The sequence below is a fragment of the Toxotes jaculatrix genome, chromosome 21 (assembly GCF_017976425.1).
Source record: "Toxotes jaculatrix isolate fToxJac2 chromosome 21, fToxJac2.pri, whole genome shotgun sequence".
In the NCBI taxonomy this organism is placed as follows: domain Eukaryota; kingdom Metazoa; phylum Chordata; class Actinopteri; family Toxotidae; genus Toxotes; species Toxotes jaculatrix.
In genome coordinates, this window is record NC_054414.1 from 12475225 (window position 1) to 12498738 (window position 23514).

At 41.4% G+C, this 23514-nt stretch overlaps 2 protein-coding genes across 4 annotated transcripts; both read right to left on the bottom strand.

Moving 5' to 3' along the window:
• Window positions 1-244: 244 nt before the first annotated feature.
• klhl11 (kelch-like family member 11) lies at window positions 245-4744 on the bottom strand. Its single transcript, XM_041066899.1, has 2 exons — window positions 3970-4744; window positions 245-3074 (listed from the first exon to the last, which is right to left on the bottom strand). Exons 1-2 carry the CDS (start codon window positions 4521-4523, stop codon window positions 1490-1492), a joined length of 2139 nt encoding a protein of 712 aa, XP_040922833.1. The 5' UTR covers window positions 4524-4744; the 3' UTR covers window positions 245-1489.
• Window positions 4745-5480: 736 nt separating this feature from the next.
• aclyb (ATP citrate lyase b) lies at window positions 5481-22954 on the bottom strand. Of its 3 annotated transcripts, XM_041067419.1 has the most exons (30): window positions 22819-22954; window positions 20564-20745; window positions 20303-20425; window positions 19385-19447; window positions 18672-18862; window positions 17707-17786; window positions 17386-17516; window positions 16846-16964; window positions 16553-16689; window positions 16166-16227; window positions 15501-15618; window positions 15131-15285; window positions 14251-14344; window positions 13956-14012; window positions 13263-13292; window positions 11744-11885; window positions 10957-11125; window positions 10739-10843; window positions 10382-10578; window positions 10125-10206; window positions 9854-9964; window positions 9634-9761; window positions 9444-9537; window positions 8833-8987; window positions 8568-8718; window positions 8119-8262; window positions 7875-7988; window positions 7470-7552; window positions 7027-7103; window positions 5481-6943 (listed from the first exon to the last, which is right to left on the bottom strand). In XM_041067419.1, the coding sequence occupies exons 2-30, from the start codon at window positions 20720-20722 to the stop codon at window positions 6849-6851; spliced, it is 3366 nt and encodes a 1121-aa protein (XP_040923353.1). In that variant the 5' UTR covers window positions 20723-20745; window positions 22819-22954; the 3' UTR covers window positions 5481-6848. The 3 variants fall into 3 exon arrangements, with proteins under 3 accessions (XP_040923353.1, XP_040923354.1, XP_040923355.1); XM_041067420.1 differs by lacking the exon at window positions 13956-14012; XM_041067421.1 differs by lacking the exons at window positions 13263-13292; window positions 13956-14012.
• Between the last annotated feature and the right edge of the window lie 560 nt (window positions 22955-23514).

A 23514-nucleotide genomic window follows, 5' to 3' on the forward strand; every position in this document is an offset into this window, starting at 1 on the left:
GGCCGATTTTGACGCCTTACTATACTGACGTTTTTTGACATTTTGAGGTCAAAAATTTATAAATAAAAATAATAAATAAATAAACATAAAAAATGTCATAGTATAGTATGGCGTCAAAACATGCCAAAAAAAGTCATAATTTAGTAAGGTCTCAAAATATTATTAAAAACATCATAGTATATTATGAGGTCCAAAACATTAACTGAGTCACAACATCAGTCCAAAATAAAAACTTCTTTTTCAATGAACACTCCGCATCCTTTATTGCTGGAAATACAACTAATTCACCTGCATTTATCGGGAACAGTTCGGAACATTGAGAGAACCGCCCACAAAACAGCCTCTCGGTTTAATGTGTTTCACACATTTCATAGCTTTTCAAAAGTGCAGAGTCCATGTGCAAACATGTGCTCTTATTCACACAAAGTAAGATGCAGAGCAAATTCTGCAAGAACTACAAAGGCAGCACAAACTAAATGAGCCCACAAAAACCAGCAAACTAAAAACCATCTTAAGCCACTGTCAAACAAACATTAAATGGTATTTGGGGTATTTGGTCTGATCTGTCAAGATATACAACAACTTGGGAAATTAAATAAAGCAAATTTTGGCTGAAATATTTCAGAAATAAATTCAACACATTTATACACATCCACTGGAATGGTAAAACAGTATTTTGCAATCTGTTTTAGTGTGTGTATTCAAGTGCAAAAATATATTAAGCTTGTTTAAGTTTTAATGAGAGGGAAATGTATAACCACAGAACACCCTGTTCCCCAATATGTGCTTGGCGTGGAGCACACAAAACATTCTCAACGCAATCAACCACATATTTCAATCCTATTTCAATCCATATTTTCAATCCAGGAGGAATCCAGTGCAAAAAAAGGTAAAATCATCATGTAAATTGGAGGTAGAAATCAGATTAAGGTAGCAAAAGCATTCAAAATCTAAAGGCTTTCCTTTCTCAGCTGGTTCTACAGTATGTTCATTTAAGTCTAACCTACATCACGATAAATATAATTTAATTTGCCTCTCAAAGCTGAACTTCACCAAATTTCACAGCAAAGCATCACTGATAACAGTCTGTTTCAGTTTAAGATTCACAACAAATGCTGACATCATTTACTCTTAGGTACTACAACAGACTGCATATAAAAAGCAAAACTGAGATTCAGCAGTGAAATCATCAGTCTTTTCAGAAAATGGCACAGCAATCACAGTATCATTTACTAGCAGAATAAAAGTGAGGCATAAGCTAATAATGAAAGGCCAAAATGATTATGTGTGACTGATAACGTAGCAGACTGTTTGGCTTATTCTTATTTTTTTCTTAATCAACAGTTTGAACAGTATCTTTTAGCCCCAGGTAAACCCAAGCAGACACTTCCCCTCACTGAAGGCAAAAAACAAGACAGAAGTCTTTGCAAAACAACAAGGCATTTATCATCACATGAAGTGATGACAAGGCAGAACATCAGATTTGATCTCAACATTCAATCTGAGACTGCAGCTGCCTCCGAAGAGTGAGCGTGCGTCGATGGAGCTGCTGCATCTGCTGCATGCGGTCTCGCTGGCGAACCAAGTTCTGGGGCATGGGGTAGCGCTGGCAGCCGTAAAGATACTGATACGGGATGCGAACGTGGCAAGCTGCAGCTCGGCAGCGAGGCTGAGGTAAAGGTGGCAGCAACATCCAACGTTTCCTATCTGAGCAGTAACGGTACACTTCCTTGCGGTACTGCTTATCCATGTTGTTGCTGTTCCTCCACCCACCAATGATGAAGATGTCCTCACCCAGGTAGCAAATGGCAGCACCCTCCATGCCGAGGACCTCTGGAGGGAGGCTGTCGAGGATGTCGTCTGAGATGTTTCTGCTTATTTTCTGCTGAGCGGCCTCAACTGTTACCTTGTAGTTCTTGGAGCAACAGGAAGCTGTGTGGTAGAAGTTGGTGGATGCAACAACCATTTGAAATATGCAGTAGTTATCAATGAGTGGTAATGAGTCCACTTCCTGCCACTTGTGACTCTCTGTGTCGTAGCAAGCAGTCACAGTGCTCAGTCCATCCTCGTTGTCCAAGTCTACAGGGGTCCTGGCCATCACGTACACATAGCGATCATCCACGCTCACTATTTTTACATCTCGTAGTATTTTTGGTGCTGGCTCAAGATTGTGCCACTCGTCCTGTTCAGGCTCATACACAGTAACGTCCTTAAAACCTGGACTGAAGTTACCGTGACCACCGACGCTGTAGAGTATGTCTTTGACACATGTGAGGCCGAAGGAGTGCTTGCGGGAGATAAGGCTGCTGACCTGCTCCCAGCTGTTGAGGTTAGGGTTGTAGCGCTCCACCATCTTGGCGAAGCCTGGCTCCATGGAGCCTGCCACATACACATGGCTGTCAGTGACTGCAATGGCATGTCCGTCAAGGTGGTTGTGAATGTGTGGCAGGTTGACCCAACGGTCCTCAGCAACAAAGTAGCCCACGCACTCACTCAAATACTCTCCACCTTCCGAAACACCACCCACTACCATGATTACATCCATGTTCTGGCCAAAACGTGGCTGGACCGAGGCCATGTAGGAGGCACAGAGCTGTATATCAGCTGATTTGAGGCTCTCAAAACGAAGAGCATGGAATTCAAGGGTGTCAGACACCAGCTTCTGACAAGATTCATTGTTTGCTACTAAGGGCTCCTTTCTCACCACCCGTGTCAGGACGGTGGGAGCAATCTGTGGCAGCCTTAAAAGCCTGAACAGTTCCTCAAAATGCTTTTCTCGCTCCTCTGTGTTTTGGTGCACCCATTTTACAATGGTTTCAAACAATTCCTGTTCAGAGTCCACAGTGATTTCTGAGTCTGACAGCCAGTCTCGCACCAGGTGAAATGGCAGCGTGTAGAATTCCTCGTTGCAGATAACTTTGTGGAAGTTTCTGCGGATCATCTCGACGGCTCCCAGGGCCAGTTGGTCCAGGGTGTACATGTGGGCGAGGCTGTGCACGGCTACACAGTTGGACAACGTCAACTTCTTCATCAGAAACTCTCCACAGAAGTTCTTTAGCTGCACCAACAGGAACCTAACAGTGTGAATAAGTCAGAATTGTCAGACTACTGACGTATAAAGGTAGTGCATTGGAGTTGCTGTCATGCCTGGACTAGAAACTTGTTTTAATTCTAATCAAAGATCTCAGCAAGGGATTTAAGCAATTTCAGTAAGCAGGGGAAATGGGTGGAACAAAAGTCTGCTTAGATATCCCTTGGCATCCAAATCAAAAACTCATGATCTGTGATAAACAGTGTAGAAACACTGATCCACAAGATCAACAGGGCTACTGGGCATAGGGCCCTGGTCTTCACCTGCAACATATCCCAGAAAGATGCACAAAACGACAAAAACACACAAAACAAAACCACAAAAGACACAAAACATCCACAGACATGCAAAATGTCCTCAAAGAAATGAAAAAGATCCACAAAATGACAAAGCTACCACAAAGAGACACAAAAAGACCTCAAACTGATGCAAAATGATCACAAAGAGACACAAAACTACAGAGAAGCACAAAACATTGGTCCTATGTAGGGCCTGTTGAGAATCAGAATCAGAATCCATCCATGATTAAATGATAATGAAAGTAATCTATATTTGCAGCCCTAGTTCATACACTCTCTTAGTAAAGACTTGGTGGATCTGGCTGTTAATTTGACCCATTTCCCTGCAGAATGCACTCTGCAGACCGATTTTCTGATAATGAAAACAAACAGGTTTAATAAAATATCTAACCGTCGAGCGCCAGGTACCACAGGTGTACTCACTCCTATCTAGGTCACTCCTTCCTGACAGAATGACGATCCTGACAAGGTGTGGCCTACTTACCACTAGAAACAAAGGCCTGTAGAACAACTGTCCAACACTTTCACGTATAAGAAAAGTTCTTACTCACATGAAATGTATGATTTAAAAAAGATCACCTGTCTGCAAGTTCCAACACTTCGTGCACATTTGCAGTGGTTACCCTGATTTCTCCCGTGTACATGAACTGTATGACGCTCCTCACGGTCTCTGGGTCTGGTCCGGTTTCCGAGCTCCACTCTTTGAGCTCCACTCTCCCCGACAGAGACTCTGAAAACTGTCCGCCCAGCAGCAGCGCGAAGTAGTGCGACGCCGCGGATAAAACTGAGCGGTGGGCGGATAAGGTTTGGACCCTTTCCCCGGACAACCCCCCGGATCTGAAGACCAGCGTCATGTCGCAGAACAGCCCCGCCTTCCTCTGCTCGTTCTGCCGCCTGGAGAGCTCCGAGCAGTAGGCCGGGCAGGTGAACTCCTCGGCCTCCTCAGGTTCACCGTCACCTGTTACGGCTCCCTGTGCGCCGCCGCTCCGGCTGCAGTCCTCCGGCCTTTCTGCTGCCGCTGCCATACCGCTGGAGGAAGCTAGTCTCAGAGGCAAATGAAAGCTCTGACCTACCTTCGGGAGTAACTCGGAGACATATACAAGACACGTAAATAAGCATTCGAAAACTGACATGCATGCGAAGCGTCCACAGCCTTGATTGGAAAACTAAAGCGCTCACTTCCGTCTTCAAGAATATTCCCGATTTTTGCTGGAGTGTCAGTGGGAGGCTCTCAGATTCAAGCTAATATATCTGTTCACACTACAGACCCACATGACTGACGCAAATACGGCACAGTCCAAGGTGTTATGAGTTTTTTGACGCTGTTACGACGCACAGCCGCGTCTTTACTTGAGCGAAATTTAACTTTGTCCTAAAGACGCCCCGCGCATGCGCGTTGCGACTGTTCGAACTAAAGGGGAATTGTTGCATCCTATAATAATAAATTACACACTGTCCATGAGTTCTCAGTCAAATTTAGTGTCTGTTATTAATCATTAGTCATGTTTAAAGCTTGGTATTTTGTGCCAGCAGATCCCTGTGTTATGTCTGTACAGTAATGACAATTACACCTCAGGAATTATAAGTCAGTTCATTGCTACCACTTTCTGCTAAGCAACATTTATAGAAGGAATATAAACTGTAATTAATGCTTTGATTAATCAATAATAAATAATTTACTGATTTTTACAGATCAGTCATAAGCCATTAATAAGAACAATTTTTGGGTTACCAGGCTGTTTCTGGCTGTGGCAAAAAAATGTTATGCATAAGACGTAGGCTACATAGATAATTTGAGTAAACTTAAGACTTGCTTCACTGTGGGGCAGCTGTCAGGTTCTGCCCCTAAGGTATTGTCCAGGTCACAGATTGGTTTTTCGTTGGAGCAGTTTCAAGCTCCAATAAGCAGCCAGTCTCAATTTTCGCTCTTGAAATAAATTGCACCTGGGGGATGACATTGGAATCTCAGACCCAGGTGTTCCTTATTAACATTTTCCCACCAAACATCACTGAAATCAGTGTTCTAACTATATAGTCACAGATCACTCTTCAATTACAACACATTTAGACATTATACACTTTACCCAAAATGAAAATTAAAACAATAAGTTTCTTTAATATTATACTACTATATGACAGCATATTACAAAAACAAAGCATATTTTCACAGTTAAATAAAAATAGCAAACAAAGATCAAACACAGCAGGCCGTACAGTGGAGAGTTACAAAGCGTTTTGAGTCAAGTCTTCAGTGAACACTTCTTTTACAGAGCTGACGTCCGTTTCATGTGCAATCATTTCCCTAAATAAAGCAAACGGCTTTCATGGTCCCTCGCCAAAAGATGCTTTCAAGACTCACTGGGCTCATTCATGAAGCATTTTGTTTGTCCCCCTTTTGATGCTTCTACATTTTTCTGTTCCTATCCTGACACCATTATTCCGAATAACAACACAAGTAGTGCAATTTGTATTTAGTGTAAAAGACTTGAACACCTCAAACACTGCATCTAATTTACAGTAGCTGATGAATTTCAACCACTCGTCTACAACCGGGATTGTAAACAGGGTTGTAGATAGGAAAGGCAATGGTGGAGTGACGCTTTAATCATTGCTTATTTGTTTAATTCTTTTATCCCAATACGATGCCTTCTTCTCAAAACGTAAGATCTTGATAAACTCTGTAATATCTTCCACTGGACTCTGTTTTTCTCTTCTAACAAAGACAACAAATTCCTAAAAATAACTTTGGCTTATTTTGTGATGACACAGACTTTTCTCAGTGGGAGTGAAACTTGGAGGAGGAATTTCAAAACTGATTTAGATTTATTTAACTGAATTAGATCTAGACTTGCTAGTGTTTAAACTAAGGTGCAATACTCAGAAAGCTAGAAAGCATGCTTAAGCACCCCTTCTTGTAGAAACAGGCAAATGCTGATTAAAATAAATGATGGTTAATTTTTGTAATATAGAAAAAAGACATTTTACTGTATTGCTGAGCTTGAGCAAATTTCACATCAGCAGCTGTTACTGCATCTTAACTAATAACACTCAGTAACAGTGAGGTTTGAATGCGCTTTGAATCCTGCCCTCGTACCAACTATGCAAAACAGATCTTAGGTGTTTTTTTTTTTTTTAGTACCGATTGATTTTGTGCTCCCAATTGTGTTGTTTGCATTGGTTTAGCTCTTTGTTCAAAACTGAATAACTTACGTCTCAGACTTTTTAAATAATTTTTCAAAAACTAAATCTAAAAATAAACTTCCCCTTTTTCTCCGTAAAAACTAGATCGAAAACTTTTACCCAGATCCCTCAATCAGACCATACTTCTACTTTCCAGAGCTGTCCTGCTTCCTTTTTTACCCCCCAAAGGCAGCTGTTGTCATATCCAAAGAAAACAAATGCGTTAAGTGAGATGAACAGTCACAACAGGAAGTGTGTACCATTCTGTGTTGTGGGGATTACATGGACATATGTTCAGGAAGCACATAGGAGATGTCGTCCCACGGGTGGCGGTACAAACCCTGTTTCAGCCTCTTCTGGTCCAGGTAATGGCCTAATGCAAGACAGACACAAGTCAGATGTCTTTTTTTAATACTTCGGTGGTTGGTGTCATGGCTCAGTCTGAATGGGACTCACCAATAAAGCCCATACTCCGGCCAAGGACAAAGATCCCATTTAGTGCACCAATCTCCACAAACTCGTCAGCCTCATCTCTGGAACCAGTTCAACATTCATGTGAGAGACAATACTGGGCTGTGTGCTATCAGTGCAGAGAGCAACAATACACACTGTGCACTTCTGGCATCTGGATTTTTTCAAAATGTATTTATGAATAATCAGTTTTGTTAACACTTTAATAAAGAGTTTCTAACACACTAACATACAGTTGTAACCAAATATATGTATAAACAGATAATGAATGAATTTATAGTAAAACACTGTTGCAATAATTTAATATATGTCTTCATTAAAGATTATTATACAGAACTTATAAATGCTAAATGGAGAGATTTAAGTTAACTGCATTTTTTGACCATATCACATCATAAGGCATTGGCATATCTTCATGATATTCTTACCGTGTGAAGCCACCACACGTCCTGAGCAGGTCCACAAAGGCAACGCCAATAAAACCGTCTACGTTCAGGATCAGGTTTGGTTTCTGAAAATAAGAAAGCAAAATCGGCTTATCTAAAATTTAAAAATATCAGTAAGCTAGCCACTCTGTCCAATTTTAACAAACAGGAGGAAAGGTTCTGCACACAGCCCAAAGATGATGACTAGACTGAAATGTTATGCAAATGTATGATCTGAACAATATGCAGGCTCCTTTACGTAATTTGTTGCCCTGATGGTAATTCCTTGGACATACCTGTTCTTCAAGGCCATTCGATTTTTTTTTTTTTTTTTTTGTTTAGTGTTTTTGCTTTTTCAAGGTAAAGTCTTAACATACTCCCCGTCTTGCTAATTCAACTAACGTGTACCTTTGAGGTGGTGATTTTCTCTACATCAAGGGCGTAGTCGAGTAGCTGGGTGGAAGGGAAATGCTGCTTAACAAAGTCCTTCAGAATCTGAACCCGCATGTCTGGGTTGTTGATCTGAAAGCAAAGGCAAACTGTGTTTTTAATGAGGGCATTGTATCTTCTTCTAATGAATTCAGTCAGTTAACTCAGAACCTCATTTATAGCTCATGATAATGTAACTTCAGGTAATGTGGGAGCTGTGTACCGATTTAACCCTGTGGCCGATGCCCATGATCAGCTTCCCATCCTTCTTCATCTTGTTGACAAACTCCATAGGCAGCATACCGCTGTCAAAGGCCTTACTGAACTGCTTTGCAGCTGCGTCCAGAGCACCTCCAAAGCGGTCCCCCTGGAAATTATCAATGTTGGTCAGTTTTAATCATTTTAAAAATCAAAATATGGCCCTAGTGGCTTGTATAAGACAAGACAGAAATGAGGAATATCAATCAATAACTGCCCTGGATCCATTTCAAATCCTGTAGTTAGAAAATACGTTCTCTAAGTACCCCATATACTGCTTCCAATGTGTTAACACCAAATAAAGCTGATGTGTTAGTAACACACTCCTTATTTATTTTCATTACTTCTGTTATCTTTGATGGAGGCACAGTGTTATTGTGTATGTAAGTGTTTGTGTGTGTCATCACTACTGACAATGGTGAGCAGGCCAGAGGTGAGGCTTGAGATAAGGTCTTTGCCAGCACGAGCACAGACAATGGTGTTGTGTGCACCAGAGACAGCGGGCCCGTGATCCGCAGTCACCATCAGGCACATTTCAATGAACTGGCAGGCGTAACGAGGCAACCTACACAGAAGGACAGCAGAGGAAATTCCACTGAAAATATATTTGTAAAAAAGTAAATGAGCCAGTACTTCTTATTGCAGTAACTGATTAACATCAGTTTCTCGTCACACCGACCTGCGTTGGAACCACAGCAAGCCCAACACTCCTCCTAAACCCATCTCCTCTTTAAAGACCTCTGTGATTGGCATGCCAGCGTAGATGAGCTCCTGGCCTCGCTCGTCGCAGATGCTCGTCATGAATGAGGCTGGCTTACGGATCAGTCCCAACTCCTGGAGGAAATCCAGTGGAGAGTAAAACAATTATATTCAAACACACAGGCGATAAACACAGTGTGAAAAATATTTGTACAGTGTGAAGCAAAGATGAGTATCTGTGTATACGTCAGCTGACAAGTAACAGGAAACTGCGGTGCAGAAATACCACAGATATGTTTGAGGTAACACAAATAGTGGTGTCATTGCATATTTTCTCCACTAGGGAGCACCGACAAGTTTATAATTCCTCTAATATACCAAGGTCACAATTCTTTAACAAACAAATTCAAGGTCTCCTTATCATTAATGTTTGGTTAAGTGTCTATCAAAAACAGTGAACACTGGCTATTGTTACTGGACAAGATCCATCGGCCTCTAGCATTTCTTATTCTGAAAAAACTGAAAATAGAACCCTAAATGGTTACTATCCAAGATTTAACGACTATTTCATGTAATGATCAATGTTCTTACCCTGGCCCAAGAGTAATCCATAGGTACTGTTGGGGGAGGAACCTCCTGGGCAGGAACGATGGTACCATTGGCCACCAGTTCATCATAAACAGTCCTGTTTGACCATATACACACACAATATCGGTAAAACACACCCTGAAAACAAATCAGTGATAAACTCTGTGGTATGAAAATGTGATAAACTTCCCACCTGATGACGTCCCCCAGCTCATCAAAGCTCTTAGGAACATAAGCTCCAGCGTCCCTCAGAGCCTGGTTCTTGGCCACTGCTGTTTCTGAAGCCTGGTTGGCGCAGGCTCCGGCATGGCCGAACTGGACCTGAAGAAGGCAGCACGACAAGCTGAACTAAAAAAACCCTGAATCTTCACCGTACTACAAAATCCGAGGCACCTTTTTTTTTCTCAACAGACCTCTGAGGCAAACATGGTGGCGCAGGTTCCAATACACCAACACACCACAGGCTTGGTTATCCTGCCCTCTCTGATGCCCTGGCAGATCCTGTACTCCTCTGTGCCTCCAATCTGAGGTGTCACAGTGAAAGAGATGTTAAAAATGAGAAACTCTTCTCCCCACAGATTATTTTTATTAAATACATATGAATCTACATGGAACATGGACAAAATACTCCAAAAAATATTGATGCTAATCTGAAAATATGAACATTTGCAGAACTACTCTCACCTCTCCCAGTACCACTATCATCTTGACCCCTGGAGTGTCCTGGTAACGAAGGACATGGTCCATGAAGGTGGAGCCTGGATATCTGGGTGAAGAAGAACAAAACATAAAGACTAACATAAGGATGTCTTTCAGTCAACAATATATTTCTGAGGAGCTGGGATAAAACCATCTAAAAACTCTAACAGTTTCACAACAATTTTCAACAGGACAACTGTCCCTCACCCCTAAGCAAATAATGTGCAAATAAGTTCTTGTACCTGTCTCCTCCGATGGCCACACCTTCATAGACGCCATCTGTGGTGCGGGAAATGATGTTGTTCAGCTCGTTGGACATGCCCCCAGAGCGAGACACATATGCCACACTGCCAGGACGGTAAAGTTTGGAAGCCAGGATGTTGTCCAGCATGCCACCTGTGTTGCCAATTTTAAAACAGCCTGGCTTGATGCCACCAACCTGGGAGACAGAAAATATGGTATAATTTTCTGCTTAGATGCACTGATGACTGAAATGTATCTAAATAGTCAGAGACAATGGCCACCACATTCACAGTCTGTTGCAGTACTTGAAAAAGTCCTGTTTTAATAGTCTCTGTTGGTGTGATATGGCTGCCTACCGTGGCAGGGCCAATGATTGTGACGCCTTTCTCATCAGCCATCTTGATCAGCCTCCTCGTCTGTGCTTCAGGGATGCCCTCAGCTATAATGGCTATAGTATGAATCTGGAAACATAATTAGATAAAAGAGCTGACTTTCATGTCTGATAGAATCTCACACGTTTATGCAGTGATGTATGGGAATATATCTAAACAGATTTTAGGGTATGTCTTTCTACCTGTGGGTACTGCATGGCCTCCACTGTGCTGTCGAAGGCTGAGCGCAGTGAGGCAAAACTGATCAAGACGTCCACCTCTGGGTGTTTCTTCATGGCATCGGCCATGTTCTTATAGACTGGCAGCAGGATTTCTTTGTGGCCCCAGTAGAACTTCTGCTTGTGATCCCCACTGGGCAACACAGGAGCATTGGAGGGAAGAAAATGAATTAACCAAAACCTCATTTCAGAGGGACTTCTCAAATGTGCTAACTTTGAGATCGCTATTATTCCAGTTTTCTACACTAGTATTATTATTACTTATTACTTTACAAAGACGTGAGTCGGATAGTAAAATGAAAATGAAAAACAAAAAACCTTGCCTTTAGATCTTTTATGCGTGGTTTTCTACTAAACATAAGAAAGTTGAGCTGAGTACGGGTTTCTAAGTTTATCATTTGTCAGAATGCACAGACTCAAAGATTAACACATTTTATCAGGATGAAATAGGGCAATACAAGATATGAAGAACTGATGTTAAAGCAGGAAACAAAGATAAAAAGTGTCACAACTACGAGTTAAAAATAGCTGATAACAGCTAGCATTTCCAAATACTGGAGGTTCATTTTGGTTACATAACCTTGCTTTGTGGATCTAAATCTGAATTGTATCAAGTCAAAGTCAAAGTCAAACCATATGATTTCTGCACTAAAGACTATTAATCACAATTAGTTGTAACAACGTAGAAATGTCCTCAATCTGTGGAGCATCAACCCTTTTAATTTCAATCATTACATTTTGGGGAACCTACGTGAAGGGATAGACCATGGCTGCCACAGAGGGTTCCTCCCGGGAGCATACGTAGTCAAAGTCCAGCATGCCTTGCACGGCACGTGTCTGCATGCCCCAGACAATGGCCTTGGTGTGTTTTCTGAAGAGTGTGGTGGCTTTCGCTGAAGGCACAAGAAGGCAGAGAGAGAGAGATTCAAGTCAAGTCAAGCTGAAGGGAGAAATAAAAATAATCACAGACAAGAGAAGGAGGTCTGGCTCAGGAAAACACCAGGAATAGGGATGATAACAAGCAGAGTACAGAGAGAGCTTATTCTGAGGACAGAGGCACAGGAGGTAGAGAAAATAACTCTTTATGATTAAAGACTCTGTAAAAAATGCTGAAACAGATCACTTTTCTCATTGTGGATGCACTTGGGCACAAATGTTTTGCCACACATCCTTTTTTTTGCTGACAAATGCTGCTGTTTAGCATTCAGTCCAATATATCTCACATTTGCAAGTATAATCAGTCCATTATTTTGTCCACCTCCTTTAAGTCACACTGTTGTAAAAGGGTCAGTTTGGGGCCTCACAATGTTAAAATTAGAACTTGGGTACGGCACACTTTGAGCCACACTGTCTGAAGTTAGATTAAAAACTCTTTCCATTCTCACATGGCAATAACAACTCTCAGCCTGTGAAGTTGCATTATCTGAGATTAGACAACAGCAAACTTCTTTCCTTGTCGGGAAGAAGTTAGGTTGAACCATCAAGAAACTTCTCTGCCAATGCATTTAGTTTTTACTTTTCTTACCACCCAAATATCTATATATTTAATCTGTGTGCTCTCAGAGACATTACCCCACCAGCCCATCACCAAGCAGGCATACCATGTAAGCTTGTCTGAAAGACATAACCCTCGAGTGTTGATGACACAGCTGTTTACTAGTAGCAGAATTAACAAAGTGGCTTGAAGCATTTGCTGTTAAGTTGATCACCATGTTTTCACACATTTGTTCCTGTCCTCCCGAGTCTCTCCTCCTCTTTGTCCAGGCTCACTGCCTTCTGCTGTTACATCTTATCTATAACAATTTCTGCACATGGAAATCAATTGTCCAGCACCACCACTGCCCCTTTAACAGAAGCCTGAGTGAGGAGCAATGTTTTAGGATGAAGCTGCTCTTGATTTGAATTGATCCATTTCTACCAACCACAACACCTCATAGTTTTGTCTTAGGGTATTCCTACAAGTTGATTCTAATAATATTATTATATTAAAAAATATTGCCATGGTTGAATTTCACATTACTTATAGGATTAACCAGACAAATTCAAGATGATTCAACAATGTCAGTCCGAAAGGGAATGCCTGCTCAACCAGTTTAAGTTCAGTGATATAAAACAGCAACCCTTAAGGAGAGTAAGCCACCAGATAAATGCGGGAAAAAAAGAGACACACTGCTGAGAAACATCAGAGAACAGACAAAAATGGGGAGGCAGAGGAAAGTGGACAGAGGACGGAGAGGGCAGGAAGACAGGTTTTTCACACCCTTCCATACCTCCGCTGCAGCCTGAAGAGGCTTGTGCTTCTGTGACCCCACAGGATGGAAACACAAAATATGACAAAATGAGCACAAAAAAGAGAAAAGAATGAGTTCATCTTTACTATATCTTATCCATTGAACAGACTTCAGTGCATTGCGGCAACTGTGCATCATCTCTGAAAACACTCCATAAAAAGCCTAGCAGAGGAAAGAGCATGCAAAGCTCAGCTGCTACAGAGCATGCCTTTACTGTGCTGCTATAAAAAGCCATCTAAAAAGTATAGTCGAGCCGCAATTTCCAATTAGCCTGAGACTTCTAACTCAACAATCAAAATTATGCCCACACAACACACAACTCAGTCTAAAGATAACAGATGTTTTCAAAAGATCCTTGTATTCATGAGCCTTGACTTAAGAAAACAACTGATGATTTGCTTAATTTTGTAGATTATCCACAAGTATTTCCACAGTTTTTAATTATTCTAAAGACAACTTATTCTTATTGAAAAAATACAAAAATCTTGCAGAAGAATATATTGTCCCCCAAAAACTACTGAGGCACGGAGGTGCTGCAAACATGTAGGTCTCACACACAGACACACTCCTTTCTATCAAGATTAGGAGGGTGAGAGGTAAAGAGGAAAAAGGGGCAAACCAACGTGTGTGGGCAGCCGAGCGCAGTGTGGGCATGGCACACCTACCACTTACCTTTCCAATCGCCTGTGACCACATTCTTCAGAGGCCACAGTATAGAATGAAGACAGTCTTAGAGAAACAAGCATGAAAAAGATGTGGGTGAGTGGACAGTTTGAGCAGCAAAAACAAGAGGAGGAGAAGGAGGGAGAAATGGAAAGAAAATTAAAATGCAGAATAACGGTGACGGCATTTAAGGGGGAGGAAGAAATACAGAAAGCAAGAATAAGAGAAATGAAAAAGCAGAAGTGTATGAGTACATGTGGAGCCTTGTTGATAGGAAGCAGTGGACAGGCAAGTGTCAAAGTACCTGCTGGAAGGCCTGCTTTAGACTTTTTCGCTGGGGTGACATCATTAGATGTCCTGGGTTCAGAGAATGAAGCTGTCCTTGTGGCAGCTGGAGTCTGGTGCAGAAAGGAGAGAAATTACATTTTCCAGTGAGAAATGGTAACATGGAACTTCACAATATCTTTCCGTTTCAGTTAACAGTGGCTGGACAGACATGCATTTTTGAAGAGAACAATACTTTAAAAAGTCCTATATGAATCATCGGGTACTGCAGTGACAAACTGGTATGTCCTCTGTCTTTAGCAAGTCTAGTTCTATATAAAGAAAGAGGAAAAAGGCTAAAGACAAACGGGGATTGCAAATTAGCAAATCAGATAGGGGAGGCTTTTCATTAGCTCAAGTTCAAAACTGCCAGAATCAAACAAAGGCACAAGTTTGAGTATGGCTTTCAAAGAAACACTAAATGACATCTAACAAAGAAAGAGGCTAAAGAGCAGACTACATGACAAGAGTATCATGCAATGCTTTATAATAGAGCTACTCAAATAAGTTCCAAAGTCCAGGCCTTTCAAAGCTTAAACAGTGTTTTAACATGCATGACTGAACTGTATCACAAGTAGGTGAATGCAATTAACATGCAACAGCTTTTCTGGTACGGGAACAGACGTATTTTTGAGCTACCTGTAGTTTTAATGTACCTTAGGCCTGTAACAGTTCCTACAAACAATGAAATTAGTTTACTAGATTCACATTAAGGAAAGTTCACTATTTAACTCAGAGGATAGCAAATGAAATTACCATGCAAGTCTCAAGCAATACAACATCTGTAATCTGTTTCAAAGAGCAGCAGATGACCTGCCGACCATCCTATTTTTCCCCCCGAAAGTTACAGAATAAAATACCACTGCACTGTTGCTGGCATTGAGGAGGAAGTTGGCGGTGTGTGCATCCATCGGGGGCTGGTTAGGGATTGGCCGATGACCCAGGGCCATTCCAACAATAGCCGTCATATGGGTTTCAGTACCAAACACGTGGATAGGAATACCTGTGGTCTTCCCTGCAGAGGAAAAACATAGAGTTAAACTCAACTAATAAAAAAAGGCTCCTGCCATACAGTCTTTCCTGTAATGCTTAGTCCAGAAAAATATCAAAAAATTGCTTGATAGGAAGTACTTTCAAAGTGTCACATTACATATTAAAACTAAAACTACATCCTAAAACATTTCTACCTCTTGTTCCATGAGTGGGCTCCTCAATATTCATCTCACTCACCTACTTCCCCCATCACCCTCAGCCCCTCCTGGTAGTTGGGTCCACCACGTCGAACAAAGATGGTGACCTCGTGCTCTTTGAGAGGACCTTGGTAGTCTTTGATTGCCCTGACAATGCCCTGTAGGGAGAAACATGCAGGTCAGCTATGTGGACCACACACACAGTGGATTCCTGAAAAATATCTAAATTGATGTATCATCCAGTGAGAATGGCTCAGAGACGCTCACTTCCCTGCATGTAAGGCAGTGTCATTAATATTTTCCTATAGAGACTGATGTACACAGTACTTGTCTACTGTAGAGTGCTATTTATTATTACTGTTATTCATACTTTTTTTTTCAGGTGTGGTGTGTTTTCCCATCACTTATGATGCAAATTATTAAACAAAGGAACTCAAATAATGGGTTGGCTTCTGTGGTTGGCTGAGTTTGTGTAACCTTCAAACCGAACTCTGAAATTTGACATTCAGCACTGACCTGAGGGTATGAAGGCAGGACCTCAGGTATAACTGCCACAATTAACACAGTCTAAAATCTGAGATAATTCAGACACTACCAACAAGAGCAGCCTCATTACGTTGTTAAAAAAAAACAAAACATTATTTGATATAAAAATTCCTACTGAAATTCTCAACAAGGAATGAAGCTTTAATTAGTGTGTTTCACCTTGAATGTGGCTGCTACATTGGTGAAGTTGGCAATGCTTCCTCCGATGATCAGCACTTTCCCTACAGAACACAGAGAGAGGAGCAGACATGTTAAGAATATGTCCATGACTGAAATATGACACCCCAGTAACATAGTTAAGTGACAGCCATGAAGTCTTTGGCTGCCAACATACACACAGTGAAGAGTGGCCTTGAGACACGCTAAAGGAAAACAAGCAGGTCACATTGTTTATATTGCAAATTTATCCACAACCATGAGAAATGTCAAGAACTTTTTCCTCCAGTGGAGTTCGGTAACTTCCTCCACCCAGCCGTTCACCCTTGGCCTACTTTTTTTGACCTTGTTTCGGGAAACATGCCTTAGTGAAGTGTGTGCTGTACTCACCTTGAGGATGTTTTTCCCGTGTCATAAGAGAGAGGATGGTTTTTGCGTAGTCGTAGGTCTGCTGTTCACTGGGTGCGCCAGAGTATTCACCATAGTTTGCCAGCTCATCCACCCCACCCAGGTCACAGATGGTGTCGCTAAAGAGAGAAGATGGAGTCAGTCAGTGACTGCCATGTGACTCAAAATGTACCATACTTTAAAATTTCAAGGCTTGGGGGCATAGAATATGAAATACATGCTAAACCCTGAAAAAGCCTAAAGTCTCACATAAACCCTAAATATCAATGGATTACCTGTAGACAACTGAAGCCCCTCCTCCGGCCACCATGGTCCAGATCCTGCCACGAGGGTTCAGCAGGGTCAGCTTCAGACTGGCACCACTTTTTGCATCCAGGTCAGCTATGTAGGCCTCCTACAAGTGACAAATCATATAGTGTTTTTACGTCCTGATGAATGGGTGGATGAAGGCAACTGAGTTTTAAACTGCTTGTGCATTTAAGTCTCAGTTAATATCAATCTGTGTCAGAAAATGTAAGTTAGATCCAAGTTTCAAGCCAGGGATGTGACTAAATTTGACATATGTCTTCCCTTCAAAAATAACAAGCATTTTTAAAATATTTGAATGTAAACTCACTTATAAAAGATTAGATATGCAGTAGTCATTAAAACAAATTCATCTGTGAAATCAAATCATATTCCTCCAAGACATTAAACTTGTACATCTTCTATGCATACACTGCGAGAAAGCAGAAAACAAACTGGAACATTATAACTCAATAAATCTTTACAAACATGAACGTGAGAAGCCATATTTATTATCCTTCAGATCTCACCTCTGGATAGGCCTCTCTGCCGAAAGGTGGTGGGAACTCCACATCACCCCATTTAGCCTTGCAGATGTAATCTGCTGTGGCATCAATCTTGGCAGCCATATCAAGGATGTACACTCCATCTTGGGTGACGACTGGTTGAACAGGAGAAAAAGTCATGTTCACTCATTACTTTGATGTTTTCTGAGCCTTGCGGTTATCAGGGGTAAACATGACCATTTGGACTTGACAATTTATGCGCAAAAATTTGTATCTTGTTCCCTCAAATAAATAATTCATCCATGTAAGTACTTAATTCAAGAATAAAGAATAAGAAAAACGTACCAAGGGGGTTGATCTCAAGGTAGGTGAAGTAGAGGTCCTCATATAAGTTGAAGAGGCCAACGATAAAATTGGACAAGACTCTTTAAGAAGCAACAAACAAAAACACAGTACACAGGAGAGAACAAAGACATGGCTTAGTAAAAAACAAAAAACAAAATAAAATGAATATGTCACATATAAACAAACTATAATAAAATTCACAGTGATTCACACTGTGCTACCAAGGGCAGAACTTGTGAGAAACTAGTCCCCCACAGTGAAGTCGCACTGTATAAAGAAGATCAGCAGGTTCTCTGCACACTGGGTGTGATATTTGTAAAAGGTGAGAAAAGCCTCTCTAGTTCATTGGCATCAAAATAGAGGAACTAACAATAAGAAATAACATCCATCACAGCCAGGTTTCCACTGACAGTAGTGGGTGGGACAAGAAATATATATAATGATATAAAAGCATGGCTTTCACTGTATTATATGGCAATAACTGGCTAAGGACATGAGGACACGCACCTCTTATTGAAGGCTCTCTGAAGTGAAGCTGAATCAGCAGGGGCTTGGTAGCACTCCCTGGATTCAGACTATCACTGAACAACTCAGCTGTTTTAAAAAGATCAAATAAGCACACAACTGCAATATATATCAAAGTGGCATCACATAACCGCTGTACTATTACTTCATAAGCTGCCCTCCGACTGTCCCCTACATGCACATGGATACAAGATGACTTCCTAGATGAGTCTGAGGGACAAAATGATTTGGACGGACACCATGTACATATTTTTTTTTTCTATTAGAAAGAACCATATGACACTCATATACTGTCCAATCTATTATGTTGTATTATAACATTCTTATAAAAAACATTTTTATGTCTTAAACTAACTTTCAACCAACTAACTTCATGTTACTGTTCTAGATCCTTATGTGTGGATAAATAAAGAAATTAAAAAAAAAGGATGCATCCATACTCTTTCTGATTATCTGGAACATGTAGGAGGAGCTGCTCTCTGACTTGGTCCTCACTCAGCTTGTCATCCACTGGAACCATCAGCCTCTGGGCCTTGGCATCCACGTCACCCACCTCCACTCCGCCCTCGTGGTGGAAAAGCACATGGTCGCCCTCACGTGTGGCATAGATACACACATAAAACTCCTCCTCCTGAGTAGCCAGTAGAGAGCCGGTGCAAACACAAGGACACACAAAGACATTTTCATAGATTTGGTTTACAAGCAGCGGAGTGTGCACTCCCTCTCTGATTTATAATGAGCTGCCAGTTGTTTGAACATTAGACTTCAACAACAACCAGTTTTTTCTAAAAACTGACCTTCATACAGGAAGAGACTGTTTTCACACACTGACTGGTAACAACAAAAATCACACATGTACTGCAGCTCCATTTACCCTCAGTTCATGTCACAAAAATTATGAAGAAATAAACCAAATAGTCACATGCTCACTGACCTAAATATAACACACAATTAACTTTTGTATGCTGGCCCCTGAAGGTATCATTGTCCTGCTGAGAGGACTGACAATTTGTTTTCTTTGTTGGTGCGAGGTCTTTGCGGTCCTCTGAGAATACATCTATGACTAAAAGCTACACAAATATACTTGACTTGGCTTGAGAACATAATGAACAGGATGTGGAATGATGTAACACTGGAAGGTGGAATACATTACCTGCGCGTGTGGAACAAATGGCTCAATGAGGAAGTTCTTCAGCACGCCCTTTGCCTTTCCCACCTATTCAAGACAAACACTAGATGTCACAAACCACAAGCCTGTTAATCTAACCTAGTTCAAGACTTGATCAGAAAACTACTGTGCATAGAGGTGAATGACTCTACACATTATGATTTTTTTTTTTGCCCCAAACTGGAAAAAGGTTTTCTACTGGAACATCTGCTGGTGCAACCGACATTGACAGCATCAGCTTCATCTTTATCATCTTGGTTGTTGTTTTTAATATTAAAAAAAAACAAAAACAAAACAACAACAACCAATGGCATGGCTGGAGGATAAATTCCCTTTCTTATGTAGTGGAAGTATGGCCACTGCTTGTCAGAAGAGCAGCATAACATGTTTGCATGTATGGTGGACCAGAATAGATCACCCTTCTCCACTGGCATTACATAACCTCTGACCTGGCAGATCTAAACATAAGCCCTTGGCCTCTGGCACTGGGCACAACATATTTCTACACATAACAGGTCCATATGTTTCCAAATGAGATCACTGCGTTAATGCAATGGGGACCAAACGCAGTGAACAAGAAAATAAAGGGTTCAACTTTTGCCGGACCACAGTTCAATGTAACTCTGTTGGTCGATATAATACATCCAAGTGAATATTTCTGTTTGGTCGTGAATGTGAAAAGCTTATTAAGATCAATTAACCTAGTAATCATAACAACAAACAGTAACTTTCCAGAGAACTAGAATACTTCCTCGTGGTATTTTAAACCACTCTGCAGTGTACACCTGTTACTCTAGATGCACCTCTTAGATCATATTTCATAATCATGTCTCAAAAGTAATGCTGAACTGTTTTCAGTCTAAAGGCGAGACGAAATGGCACGAGAGATTATAGTCAACTCACAGATGTCTCTTTCATGATGTGGGCTTTGACCCACTCTTGGACACCCTGCAGGTCCAGGTTGATGCCCACCAGCCCGAGCTTCCCCCGCCGTTTGATCAGCTGATCTGGTTTCACCACCAGCCGCTAGTGGAAGACAGTTGAACCACATATTAAACAAAAGTCAATTTGCATCTGTACTGGTGTAACAAGTCAAACTGATATCTAAAATAATATAACTTTCCATGCACAGGTAATATTTTCAATTTCTATTATTTTCCTTGCCATTGTCGACAGCCATGGGTGCTCCTGGATGAGGCGGTCCCAGTCAGTCTCGGTGGTTACACTGGCACAGTAGAAGCGGTTCTGCACGGGTGCTGAGGTGCAGATATACTTATATACAAACTCTTTTCCTGTCTTCTCTGAGATGGCTTTCGCCGACATGGCAGCGCTGGCTAGCACAGGACCTTTGGGAGAGAGAGGCCAACAGTGAACTTCACAGAGTCAGGATATCATAATATCTACATACTCATAGGTAAGTGAGTGATTGAATGTGCTGTAATTAAATTGTTAAGCAGTCACACAGTAATGTTTTACAATGTCAGGCTGACTACTCTTAATCTAGTGGGCTACATGTTTTACTGAATTCAACCTAAGCGGCCTTCTATGGTTTTCTGATGCCTTGCCAGCAACACTTATCTGTGCTTGATATTTTTACAGTGACAAAGCCCTTGCTGGAAACTGTGCTCTTACGGAGATAAACTGTAAAAGCATTCACTATCAGCTGCACGGCCACATATTTATCCAATACACTTGGCTAGCAATGAAGAAAACTACCACAACATTAACATTTGCCTTGGTTTGTGGCAATGCTAAGGGGGTTTGTTGAAAAGGCAAACAGACCTAAAAACAGACGATTCTATGCATCAGAACTTGTAAATGATCTTGTCTCAAAAACTAGTGTCCTTGGGGCAAACTAAATTGACTAACACATCATAGTGCCTTTCTGCTTATTTTGTAGTAGTGTGTATAAATGTCCTCATTCATCTAAAAGAAGAAAAAAAGAAGACAGAATCCCATGTTGGTATTCATAGCAAAGATGCTGCTAGAACTGAAATGATTAGCACACCAATGATCCACAAATCCAGACAAGAAACTCTTTTACTACTGTATATCTCTGTCCAAATACATAGTCTCACATAAAAAAAAAGCTATCAATGCTAGGAATCTCCCAACAATACGTGTATCTGAGTAAAGATGTGATGAGCCAAGGAAAAGACAACTGGTTGCACCAATGGCCCTGACATTCCTGTTTTACACATCACAGCATGTTGTCAGACCTGCTCAGCCAACCCATCACTGCCAACACTGCCTCGGCTAACACAAAGATACAGCCATTAATATATAGGTCGTGTTTCTTTTGGCCTAGTGTCCAACGTTTAGAGCTCTAATTTAAGGAGATGCAGGAAATCCTGAATTGGGGCAACATGAGGAACAGTCCATACAGGTGAATGAAGTACCTTTACCACCTCTTCGATAATACAAACAGTGATAAGCAGCGACACTTGGTAACATGCATCTTATCTCCTCGGCCTCTGTGTTACTGATAACATTTTATGGTGGTTTTGTTTCAGCTTCTGAAATACAAACAGTGGCTTTTTGGTAGATGCAGCACTTTATCGCAAAACCTCTTCAGTCTGCAAGAGGTCTGTGAAATCTGACTTGGACAGTTTAGCTTAGCGGGTTATCCTGTCATGCTTTCAGGGGGCAGATGTCCCAGTATTTATCCTTCCATAATCCACGGGTCCAGTTCATTGTTTGAAGCTATCTAACCGTGAAATTTGCACAGTGTCACTGTACGCTTTCCCGAGACGAAGGAAGCTGGATTTGGGGGCAGCAGCACCACGGGGGCCAGCAAGAGGGTACTGCTTCAGACACAGCTGCCGTTTGATGAACTCAGCATGCTGCATCATGTGCGTCAGGCCAGCATTAAGTGAATGAAGCTCCTGTACCAGTTACCACACCCACTCCTACAGCCTGAACTAGCTTGCCAGGCAAGTTCATTAACTTTAGCTTGACTTGCCGTGAGTAAATAAAAGACAACGTCCTAGACAGGATAAACAAAGGACAGGTGTAGACGGTATAGCAAAACCTCCAGAGGAAGACAAAGATAACAAGCTTGCCGAGGCAGGGGCTGCTGTTCGCAGAAGATGTTGGGATAAGTTAGCCTGTGATTAATATGAGCTCTGTGGGGGTTTGTTTCCTGACCAGCGAAGGCCCAGTCAATCATTCAGTTTGAGCACAAAGTCGGAAGCACAGAATAACAGCTAAGGCAAAAAAAATGCAGGAAACAGCTGTTATTTTCTCAGTCTCTGTAGCAGGACGACAGTGTCTGCAGCGTTAGCAGTGAAACCTCGCAGCATCTCATATCCGCTAAACGGGAGTTCTGACTGAATGGCTAACAGCTGTAGCCTTGCTAACTGGTAATCACAAAAGTCGCGTAAAGCTGGCGTTTGCAAGAACGGAGCGAAAGCGGTTACCTTGTCAATGAAAGTAGCACCTTCTTCGAAGTACAGGAATCGTGTCCTGGTGAGAAATGACACGGTTAAAGAGTCACTTCTTCTCGTAGCAGTCCGCTCCTACCACTCGCCACCTCACTCTCCTCCTGTCGTACCATAATCTGGCGACCGATTACACGTCGGTGCAGGCCTCTGATTGGCTTAAAAGCGGTCACGTGTGTGATGTCAGCTACACCCACATCCTTATAATAAGAAGCCGCCTAAAATAAATTACCATAAAACTACTAAATTTAAAATAACCATTGGTTAAAAAAAAAAAAAAAAAAAAAAAAAAGTGTACATCGGAAAAAAACGCTTAATTAAAAACTGACTCACTTAACTGTCAGTTTCAGGGTAGGACGGAAAAATGCCTGCGCAAGACAATGTGTTAATTTCCAGGTGAAACATTGCTCCTGTTAACATCGGTTAAAATTTTTGGTCGGTTTAATCACACATACAGTCTATAGACAGTGGTGGAAAATGTCAGATCAATACAAAGAAGTCATACGACATTTTACTCTTCCTTATTTTAACGTGCTAACGTTTCAGAAAAATAACAGAATTAACACTAATTCGCTTTGAAGGAAAGGAAACCATTCTTCGGTACGTGTTTACGTTATATACTGTTGGATAATTCATTGTATAACAATGCATCCGAGATTTGAGATAATCATGCAA